The following is a 12,154-nucleotide window of genomic DNA, read 5'->3' on the forward strand; positions in this document are numbered from 1 at the left end:
TATTTTTATATGATGTATTGTAATACACTTATCGTCATGTTAGCACCATGAAAGAAATTAAAATATTTTCTATTTTTTTTATTTTCTTTTCTTTATTAATTACTTTTCTTGTTAAATATTTTACACTAATTAATCTCTAATTAATTATTAAAATTTTCAAACAGTTATACCTTTTTTATCACAAAATCTCACTCACTCCATCTCTTATCTCAACATCACTGTTTTCAATATATATATTTTTTCTTCTTTGACATCTTCAATTTTCACTTTTTTTTCCAAAATTGTTACCCAATGTCAATATACTCATAAAATTGTCATCTTTACCAAATTCAAAAATTGATTGATCTTTTTCACCGCCTTTAATTTTCTAACCATTACTTAGAACTACCATACCCATAAAGTTGCAATTACAACCAAACCCAACAACTTATTAACAACCAAAAAATAAAAAAATAGAAAAGATAGAACAATCAACTAAAATTATCTAAACATAACTTAATGATTTATTTATTTAGGTTTATTCAAAATTATTTTAATAAAAATTATCACAAAATACAATTATTTACTAATAAATCTGAGAATAGCCTAATTGCTAATCAAAAAGAAAAGTTGTCTTTTGAACTTGTGATGTAAAAAGAACGAAGAAGAAGAGATGTGAAAAAGTAAAATAGGTGTAAAGAAGAGGAGGTTTGAAGAAGAGGCTGGGTAGGTGTGGGGTGGAGAGGAGGGTTGGAGGGGTGGTTTAAAAGTTGATTCTAATTAAAAAAAAAAAAATTCACTTGACGCGTTTAGTTTTTAATTTTATTTTATTTCTCTGTCATGTCAGTTTTAAAGGGTAAAAAAATTTACTTTAAAATAATAAAAATGTGTAATAGATCATCATAATAATATAAGTATGTAAGTGGCTTGTCGATATAAGTTAAGGTTATGAAGATAAAATTGCACATGTGAGCATGGTCATAAAATTAACAAGAAACTTATCTTTTAAGATTATTTATAAAAGTAACATATTCAATATAATCAATTAAGTTTAATTTGTTAAAAATAATAAATACATTATTAAAAAAAATAACAAAAAGCTCACATTAATAATTAATGAGATGAATAAACTCCTTATAAAGCTGGACCAATCCTCCTCCCTTTGTACTGTTAATATAACAATGCATTGCCACAACATGCTAAAAACAAAAATAACAATATCCTTATTAAAATTTGCCTAGGAGAATAAACAAAAGATCAATATGAAGAAATGGGAAAAGAAAGATATAATAATAATAATAATAAAATTTGATTAAAAGGATTATAAAAGGTTTTCACTTTTCCATGTATTGATATGTTATATTTAATTACATTATCTCCATCTGTGCTCATTGTTTTTGAAAATATCACACCTAAAAATAAATATCTTAAAAATACACTATTTTTGAATATTTAACATATATCTATAACATATTTTCAGAATTCAACCAATATAAATTGTCATTACGAAACTACATATATAGCGTGCATGCTACTTATGTGTATGGTGAGAAATTGGACTTTAAGAAAAATAAATAAATGGGAACGATATTATTTTGGGACAAATCGACATCATAAATCAAATGGTCGGTGCCTAAATAATAAACTAGTTAGAACAACTATCATCTCATGTCATAACCCTACTTTCTCATAATTATAAAACTTAAAGATCCCCAAAAAATGATATTATTTTTAGTTAAAGCAACAAGTTAATAAAATATGTAGCAAAAAAAAAAAAAGAAGAAGAAGCTCTAGATTTAATTAGTGATAAGAGCTAGCATTTGAAATTTTATAAGTTTTGTACAATTTTTTCTAGTAACTTCATATTGAATTCACAATTTCAATATAAATCTTGATATAAAAATTATTGAATATATTTTGTATACGTACTTAATATTATAGCTTCATGCTATAAAGATACTTATGGTTAAAGTTGTTTCATGATCCCTCATATATATATATATATATATATATATATATATTAGGTGCTTTCTAAGTTTCAACGGCCTTTCTCTTGATCTTCTAAAGATATTTTATATAATATAATAGAATTTTTGGCTAAATTCACTTTTAAATCATATACCAAATTTAAATTATATTCTTAAAATATTATTTTTAGCTTAAAATATTCTTCAAATATTTGAAAGTGAACAATTTTCATCCTTCTATTTAAATTTATCAGAAAACTAACAGATCCCACAAAAATCAAGTCATCCCTTGGTGATTATTATTTTCAAATATACCAAAAATACTATAGAGAACTTTTTCAGTAATTGAGTTTAGTATTGTGCAAAACATTTTAATTTGACAGTTTTTCATTTACTTTTCATGTAATTAGATATTAAACATCTTATTAGTTTGAATATTTAGATATCGATATTAGATAAAAGAAATTCTACTTCCAAACAAATAATCTTATTGAAGTCTTTTTGTTTGGAATCAATATGTTTATTTTCAATTGAATATGCTAGAAGCGGCGTTTGTTAGAGACTTCAACTTATAATAATGTATAATGAAACTCAAATGCAAGACATAATCAATGTATTGATCAATTCAATATCAGAACGATCAAAGAGTTTATTGATCAAAATACAATATTTATTTGAAAAAAAGTAAAGATAATTATTTAGCTCGAGCTTCTTTCCGTTAATATATGAGAAAAAGTGCAGTTCATGTATCATCACACATTTCAAATATTTTTTGTTTTAGTAAGTGATGATTTCTAAAATTTTTAATATTTCTTTAGGAACTTTTTATAGCATGTAATAAAATCATTTAGGATTTTTTTTTTTATAATCACGTAAACTGCTCATATTTTTGTAGAACTAATTATTTCTTTTTAATGATATTTAATAAAAGGATGAAAATTATTCACCTTTAAATATTTGAAGAATATTTTTAGCCCAAAATTGATATTTTCTTCTTAGGAAGGTAATCTTGGATCACCAATATGATCATAAACGCAAAACACCAATAGTTTATTTTTATTATATATAAAAAGAATAACATTATACTAGGAATTAAGGAGGATAGAAGCTAATTAAAATAGAACAATATACAAACACATATGAGTATAGTATAGTAGAGTCAGAATTTAAAGTTTAAGCGATTTGAAATTCAATTAGAATATATTAATGCATAAAATATTAGCATTTGAGTAAGAATGAATCTTTGGTGATTAAGAGAAAAGATATGGAGGGAACATGGGGCGGTGGTTTACTCAGTCACTACGTCAACATAATATATAGAAAATTGCACCGACCTAAACATTTTAATTAACAATCTATACAGACACTTAATTTCTACAAAAAGAAAATAAAAGGACAAAACAGTATATTGAAAGTTTAATATTGGTCGAAAATGATGAATATAGAATTATTTTTAAAAAAAATACTTTAACTAATTTAATATAATTTTTTGAGTGTAAAATGGATTGTAAATTGAGTCTTTATATTAATAAAATATTGAACACCAATAATAAACGTTTTAGATATTTGAGAATTAGTCGTATTTTATTTTAGGGTGTGTGGTGGGCAAGAAATCCTACTTTCGGTTCTCATTTTTATTTTGATGGCAACGTACTCAAACGTCATATTCCTATGGCTGAGATAGAAGATATTTTAAGATTTACGTGAATTTAAAATAAAAATTATTATATTAAGATTTTAAGTAAATTTAAAGTACGAATAAATAAATAAATATATAGTTATATTTCTTTTACAGGGTGTGAATCAACGGGACAAAGATTTTTCAGTATTTATCAAAAAATTTAAATTACTTTTTTAATTTTGATTGATTGTCTTTTTTGATCTGGTTCAACAACCAGTTAAATCTATACCTCTACGATAAGCTATGGATTCAATTGATTTTAGTAACTTTGGCTCAAAGTTATATTCATTTCATTTGTTTGTATTTATGTATGTTTGATTTTACAGATCTTTTAAAAAGTACCGTTGTAAATAAAATAATAATTTCACAATATGATCAACTCCAATTATTAATAAGTCATCTCATTCACTGAAAAATAAATCGAAAGTAATTAGTACGTAACAATAAGATAATTATTTTTTCACTCCTCCCCCGCCACCACCCACTACCCCAACCCACCCCCACCCCATCCAAAATAATAATAATTTTGATTTTAAAAATATTTTCAATTTTATAAATTATTTTACTCTAGTAAAATAGAAGATGTCTCTAAAAAACATTTTTCATTCATAAATCAAACACTAAAAATCATTTCTGAAAAATATTTTTAATCACCAACTAAACATGAGAAACTAAATACAAAATCTACTTGTTTTCCAGGAAAATATTTTCCTCCGTACAAAACACACCCTTATTGTTGTTGTATTCAATATTCATATGCCCGTGTTATTCTTTTGGTTACCGATCAAAAAGAAAAATATAACGTTAAATTAGAATAGAAGAAGAAGTATATTCCGATAAATTTGGTATTTAAATAATTAAATATCTGACAACCTTTATTGGTATTTTAAAAAATAAAATAAATAAAATAAAATAGCGGTTGTTAGGTTTTCTTTTCTCCCTTATTTAAAGCCCCCTTGTGTGTTAGGAAAGAACGTTACCTTTCTCCATTTTGGGGTTCTATAGATTCCTTTAATTTCTCTTACCATCTAAGGTTTTATATACTAAAATATATATGTTCTTTTCTTCATATTTTAGTTTATGTAAATTCTTGTCAAATCTCTCTTATTTTTGGCTAAGTATTTATTTGAGATCAATTAATCATAGCCACCTCATTTTTCCTTTAATTTTTGTTTGAACTAAAGTTTTTTCCCCCCCAATGGAATCAATTAGCAAAAACCATGGTAGAGGTTTGAAGAAAAGTATTAATAGGACATTTTCATCAAGCCCTTGTGAAAATGTTGCACCAATTAATTATCAAAATGGTATCTTACAAACTCCTCCTATTTTATATCAATCATTTCCTCCATTTTTAGTTCATCTAAAACAACCCCCTCTTCTTCCTCTTCCAATTTCCAAATCTAATGTTCATCAACACTACAATAATTATGTCAATACTTTGTCCCAAAATAGGGCATTTTCTCTCCCTCCTACCAATAAAAAATTCAACAAGTCAAAAAAATCAAGTCCAAAAGTTGTTCCTTTAGGTGGCATCGATAAAATTAAAACGATACAGAAAAAATCTTTTACGGTATCATCTACTAACCCTTTGGGTCCGGATCCGAAGGATCTATCCAAAGATGTTACTATGGTTTTTCCAGGTGAAAAAGAGCATTCATTCGTTGCGCTAAGTTCCAACGACGTGCAGAATCCAATAAAATCTGATGCTAATAAAAGCGTATTGCACATGACACATGAAAAATTACAATATGCGTGTTCTGGCTTTGCGCAGAAACCAATAAAGAATGATGCTAATAGTTCTATGGTGTTTAATACTACTATTTCTCCTCCACCAAGCAGCTTGCCTTTGCCCACTTTTTCATTGAGGCCAAAGCAGCTCAGTTGCAACGCCGAGGCGGCTACCGGAGTTGATACCGGAGCTACTGACAATCTCCGGCGACTACTTAGACTTAGATGAATGTTTTTATAGAAAAAAAAAATTATGATCTTAAATAAAAGGCATTACCTTCTACATGTATGGTGTTTTTTTTTACCTTGGTAGATGGTGATGACCAGATTTATTTGAATTTTCTTCTTATTTTTTTAAAAATGTAAAAATATCAAAGCTGTATTTTGTGATCTCTACCTTTTGTTTTATGTCAAAGGTATGATAGGCTGTGTAATACACGTTTAAAAGCAAATGTTTTTTATTTCTTTCAATTTCATTAAAGTATAAATATACTTTAGTGTTTCTGGTTTATTTTAGTGAAATCTTAATATTTTATTTGAAATTAATTTTTTTCTTGATGTTTGGCTAATGCTATCGTTGCAACAACTTCTCAAAGAATAGCAAGTGAATAATCATTATATCTAGATCGATGATTTCGTTTGGCCGAGCTAGCTATCGAAAGTCTTGTTATTTTTTATTAAATAAACACGAACATTCAAATTATATATGTAGTTTGATTTTAAGATTTTTGGCATATTTTTATTTAAAAATAATAATTGCTTATGTTTACATAGATTTACAAAATTTTAGAATACCTATTTATTTTTTTTATTTTACCTATACAATTTTTAATACCATTTATAAAATTTTCTGATTCTATCACAGCATACTTTGTATCAACACTTTAATTTACTTTGATATTTGTGTCTACGTTCAGTGCTACCCAGATGATGAGATTAACATCTGCACTACTTCTTCTCATTGGATGTGTCCTTATGTCTCTCTTTTAATTTACATAAAATTTGTAAGGAAAACTTACAAAAAGATACTACAACTCAATATAGCAAAAAATGCTCTACTAATTTTTTTTTTATGTGTCCTTATGTCTCTCTTTTAATTTACATAAAATTTGTAAGGAGAACTTACAAAAAGATACAACTCAATATAGCAAAAAATGCTCTACTAATTTATTTATTTTTTTTAATAAAAATTCATTTAATTTGGCTCTACCTTCTTTGTGTCTCATTGTTATTATCGTTGTCGTTGAAATATTAAAGTCTAAAGATTGTTTATTCTCGGTTAAACTTTCTTTAGTGATTTATTCTCGGTTAAATTTTTTTTTCTTTTCTCTTTTTCTTTGCGTCTTCCGTTTGCTTCATATTAAACTAAATATGCCTTTTCTCTTTTTCTTTGGGTGTTATGTTTGTTTCATATTAAATTAAATATGAACTCATTAGAGCTAAACAGCTCTAAACATTATGCATTTTGATTTTAAAAATTTGGGTATACTCATTTGTCAAAAAAAAAAAGAAAAAGAATTACATACTCAATGCTTGGACACTTTTCATCTTACTATGCCACTAGTCTCCTACAATACTGTGTATTTTATAAGTCGAATTTACGGAAGATAGAGTATATGCCTTTACCTATTGAAGTAGAAAGATTATTTATGAAAATCTCTCATCCTATCATATTAAAATTTTAACTGGTCTAGCGATATGTCAACACTCATTTTCATCATCTAACAATAGTAATATTATAATATCTTAAACTTATGAAAATCCCAAAACAAAGGAAATGCATAGTATTAATATCTCACACAAGACAAAAAAACGTAAAACTAATAGTACTTGCAAAATTAGAAATATTGCACTATATCTTAACAATAAAATGCAAGATAAACCAAAAATTCACTCTTCTTCCACTCCACTCATATGAAAAGAATAAGAAGTACTGAAAATAACCTTATCGTCTACAAGTAAGTAAGTAACTCTTTCTTATTTCTTAAATTTCGTATCCAATCGAACAATGTTAGGAAATACTATTCAATTTCATAAGAAGGTTTTTTTGTTTGTTAAAGATATAATTAATTAGATATCGAGAAGACTACGCGGCCCACTCATAAGTAAAGAATAAGTTGTCTTGTGGTGCGATATCATACACAAACTGGGCAATATTCTTTTTCCTGTCGTATGAAATAACCGTACCATTTATATCCAGATAAAAGATGTGTGGATTAGCCCACCATCATCACAAAAGCTGCTTCTAAAACCACTGGACAATTGCATTAGTTAAATCTGCATACTATTCATAAATCCTCAGCCCATTAACTAGGATGCAATAATATACAATCCCCTGCCAAGAAATGGAAAACCTAAATCCGATTTATACATGAATTTAAACACCAAATCCCAATGTTATTAAATATGCCAAGTTGAAACTCCTATTCAAATGTAATAACGTATTTAAGGTAGTATTTGATTTTTCTACCAACTCATGTTAATAATTACAAGTTAAAATAATATTGGATGAATGTGACTTAAATTCAGGGATCTGTTTGAAGAGCTACAAAATTTCCTGGGCTGGATATATATATGAACTATACAGATTTAGATAGTAGACTTTCACTTGTATGTTGAAAGATAGTTTTTAGAGAAGACGCGGCCATTCATAAGTAAACAATAATATCATACATCAATACTCCATCGAATTTCATCCATCTATAAAGTATGACTGTGATAGGTACAACTAGCGTCATATCTATGGAAGACCACATGTTAGTTTCGGAAGAGAAACTTTACTCGGAAGTAGATTAAACCAGGTTTCATAACGAACTATAACATCATTTTCAGGGTCATCGACTTTACAATGAAATCCAGTAGCAGGAAGGGTCATGGAGGACATGATTTGCACTGAAAATTGCTGCCAAATGGATTATAAACACAATAAACCCTCTGATATTTTAAATCCTCAGCCCATTAGAGGATGCAATAATATACAATCCCCTGCCAAAGAAAATTGACACTTTTCTAAACCACCATCAATCATTTGTGATGATTTAGTAGACGAAAAGAAAAAATTATTTTCTTGAATCAAAACTCTACTTTGACAAAAGAAACCTATCATGTAGCGGTGAGGACTCCATCGTTGAGAACGACAACTATAAACCAAAGATGGATCAGCAATACATCTCCGCCAATGCTTACTCACACATTCAAACTTTGCAAGAGATTTTGAAGGCAAACGATGTAATATTTCAATATGATGTCCTCAGAAAACTCAACTACACTTTTATCAGACGATTCGCATAAACGTTTCATACCGACACTCGTGAAGAAAAAAAATTCAAATTCTTTTCATAAACTCAAGTGACATCCCTCTTTACAATAGTAGGAGACCTTTGACTATAAACAAGAAAACCACTTTAATACAAGATTGAACACATTTGTTATACGCATATATCTAAATTGAAGTATTTGTAAACCTTATTCCCAGCAGATATGGATTTAAATAAGAAATGCAAAAGCCACTAAATGTTCACACCAATGATATGGTTTCAAATGTGAAGTGAACCAAATGAATAAAGATATAACACAGAATAACACAAGTATCCAATAAACGAGTATTTGAGAAAGAAAATATCCAATACTATATTGATCATTTTCATTGATGTAGAACAATGGATTTCTGAAGATAGCAACTGGCAGCTAAAAAATAAAAAAGAACATTTTTGTCATCGCGCCTAAATCCTGTTCAAACTACATCAGTTCCCAGAGAAGAGCTACAAAATTCCCTGAGCAGTATATCCAGCTAAAACATCTTCTATACACACGGTTATGTGATTCAAAAAGGAACTGTGTAGGGCAATGCATACAACTCAACATCAGGAAGGTATTGTGCCCGTGGCTGCTGCCACAATGAACTGCAGCTTCCACAAGTTTTGTCACCGCCGCCTAAGTTTTTTTCCTCAACTCGAGCTTGCTTAGGTTTTCTTTGAAACAGCCATGATTGATCATCCTCCAAATCTAGATTATCACTTGGCAGACTTGGTGGAAGCCAGTTCTCAATCAAATTCTTGTACTGAAACTCTATGCTGTTCTCGTGCACTTTGGAACAAGATGGAGTTGCGTTGTCTTCAGCCACACGGTCAACCCACCCACAATTGGATGTACTTGGCTCTGAAACTGCTACAGGAGGAGGACAACTTCGTTTGTTTGTAGTTTTCAACAAAGGGTTGGCTCTTTCGGCAGATGTCCTGACAGTAACTTCCGCAACTTGTTGAGCAGGTTTTGGCAAGTGCTTCTCTTTGGATACTGATATTTCACCTTGCACACCCTTTTTAGACAATCTAATTCTGATAATGCTACCTATTGTCGAGCAGCAAAACTTCAGATTAGCAACAGATAAAACATAACACTAGACCAAAATAGTAAGTATTATATATAAAGGGAAAGAACTACCATGCGCCTGTATGCCACCTCGTGAAGGTGAAGGTGAAGTAGGCCTCTTCCTTTTATTACTGTTCTGGGTGCTGTCGGATGAGCAGCTGGAATTCTGTGAACACACAGCAGGCTCATGTTCCTCAGTGAGATTGCTCCTCTCCAACTGCTCAGGTTCATCTTCGAAACATTTGAACAAGTACTTCCCTTTGGACTCATGAGTGGCCTTGCCAAATCCAAGATTACTCTTCTCCTTTTTAGCCTTCTTCTCTTCTCTTTTCTTTTCTTTCTTTTCCCTCTTCCTGTCCTTCTTTTCTGCTTTAGCTACCTCCCTCTCCTTTTGGAGCTTTAGAGCACCAGGATAACAAGTTCAGAATAGAGGGAGATAGAAGACTAATACAGCATGACCAGAAGGATAACGAACAATTAAGATCCCTCAGATTCTGAGGATCATTCACTGAACTTTTATCATATCAAACAGACATGGGTGTAGGCACCAAACATGTGTTGGGTTCACAACATATACTTCCATCATTATGACAGAATGCACAATCTCAGTCACCTAATTCTACTTAACACAAAGAACTGGCCCCTGGTCTATAGATGAAGTTGCATAAAAGTGGTAACCAAGCTAAATCAAGCAAGACTTACAAACAAAGTATTAGTGATGCGAACACTAATTATGCAGGTAGAAAAGAATAACATATTACAGAACACTCACATTGTGGACTAAACCGAATAGTAACTTTCTATAGTTGTGACAGGGTACAGGGGAATCTTAAGAAAACCAATTTCACAGACGGAACCTCATTTAAACCTTCTACCATGGAAAGAAACAGAGAGACAGCAGGAAAGGAACATGGTATGGACCCAAAATTCAGCAGAGGGCATCCATATTCATAATGCTACACAGCTTCAATTAGTAGTTATAGCTGCGACTAGTAGTGTGAAATACAATTTTTTCGAAAGGCTTTTCAATTATGCACAATGGTTAGTTCTTGTATGAGCAATCTGCCAAAATATAACTTTCCAAGAGCACCTCGTTTTACCCAAAAATCTTTTCTCAAACATCTTTGATGTATAGTGATTACTTTTTAAAAAGAAGTATATTACAAGTTAGAAAATCTATTCAAGCACAGGTTTTTGCCTACAATTTCTGCTGGACTTCTTCCTCAAACAATACATTAACACCTCAATGTTTGCATACACTTCTAACTTCTCATTACGATTTCCTCCACAAACAACAAATTGAAAGCCTAAAAGTTGCCTAAACTTATCACCTCTCCTTTACCAAAGGTTAGAATGATATCAAATTGCTCAGATTTCGCATAACCTATTCTCGTAGAATTCATTAAATACTGTTAAATCCACAAGGTGAGCACAAAAAAGTATATACTAATCCTCATTTCTAACCAGGTATAATTAATAAATCCACACAAAAGGCTTACAAAAACGTCAATTTATCCCAGCGCAAATCAAATCCTACAAACCCTAAATCCAAGTTGACAACCAATGCACAACCCACGAAAACCACAAATTTTCCTTACAGATTTACATAGAGTATAGATCCCTGCTAGATTATATCAGGCAACAAGAGCGTAAACACATAAATTCAAGTGCTCTTTGTTTCAACAAACCTTAATCGATTCGATCAAGGCTTCATTGCTGGATCTATTCAGCGAATAGCCAGGTGGTGGGTATGGGAAGCACCGAGACATCCTCAATACACAGACAAATCCCTTTTCGATTTCAGATCTGAGACTTCCCTCCCTTTCTTTACCAAAAAACAAAAATAAATCGCAAAAAATACAACACTATGGTTCAGATTTCAGATCGATTTGGCGCGATACAAACGATTACTTGTGATTGAATCGCAGAATCAAAAATTTCTGGAAACCCTAGAATTAGGTTACGGCGTCTCTCACAGAATATTGAAAGAGGCGGTGATGAATAAACAAGGAAATGTGTATCACATAATCAGGTATTTATAGTGGGATGGGTGGCCGACTTTGAACGCGTTGTTATTTTTACCTTATTGCCCTTAGGTTTTCCTTATAATTATGGTAATGTCCCTTTCCTTAGCAAACATGAGTAGTATCGCCGAAGGCCCATTTTCAATTATTACATGGAAAAATTATATATAATAACTATTAATTCAAATTAAATGTTATAAAGATACTTTGATTTAATTGTAATTTATAGCAAATTATAGTTGTTTTAGTCATTTTCTTTGGTGAAATTTCGCTCGTCATTCTCGTTTGGTGGCAGTCTCGCTCCCCTTTCTCGCTTTTTATACAAACACAAATATATAAAATGCATTTGTGTTTGTATAAAGCGAGAGGAAGTTGTATAAACACATATATTTTCGTTCTCCTCTCTC

General features: G+C 30.1%; 1 protein-coding gene across 1 annotated transcript; it reads right to left on the reverse strand.

The window, feature by feature from the left end:
- Positions 1-8,960: 8,960 nt before the first annotated feature.
- Positions 8,961-11,735, reverse strand: LOC101267887 (uncharacterized). The gene is made up of 3 exons (XM_004238325.5): positions 11,412-11,735; positions 9,796-10,120; positions 8,961-9,702 (listed from the first exon to the last, which is right to left on the reverse strand). The coding sequence occupies exons 1-3, from the start codon at positions 11,490-11,492 to the stop codon at positions 9,179-9,181; spliced, it is 930 nt and encodes a 309-aa protein (XP_004238373.1). The 5' UTR covers positions 11,493-11,735; the 3' UTR covers positions 8,961-9,178.
- Between the last annotated feature and the right edge of the window lie 419 nt (positions 11,736-12,154).

Source organism: Solanum lycopersicum, chromosome 4, assembly GCF_036512215.1.
Source record: "Solanum lycopersicum chromosome 4, SLM_r2.1".
Taxonomy (NCBI): domain Eukaryota; kingdom Viridiplantae; phylum Streptophyta; class Magnoliopsida; order Solanales; family Solanaceae; genus Solanum; species Solanum lycopersicum.

Bases quoted from the DNA above. Each gene is read 5' to 3' on its own strand.
- LOC101267887 (XM_004238325.5), bottom strand. From the start codon at position 11,492: ATGTCTCGGTGCTTCCCATACCCACCACCTGGCTATTCGCTGAATAGA. The intron at 10,121-11,411 runs GTTTGTTGAAAC...GGTGCTCTAAAG, and splicing joins CCTTGATCGAATCGATTAAG to CTCCAAAAGGAGAGGGAGGT. The intron at 9,703-9,795 runs GTAGTTCTTTCC...GCTCGACAATAG, and splicing joins AGGTGGCATACAGGCGCATG to GTAGCATTATCAGAATTAGA.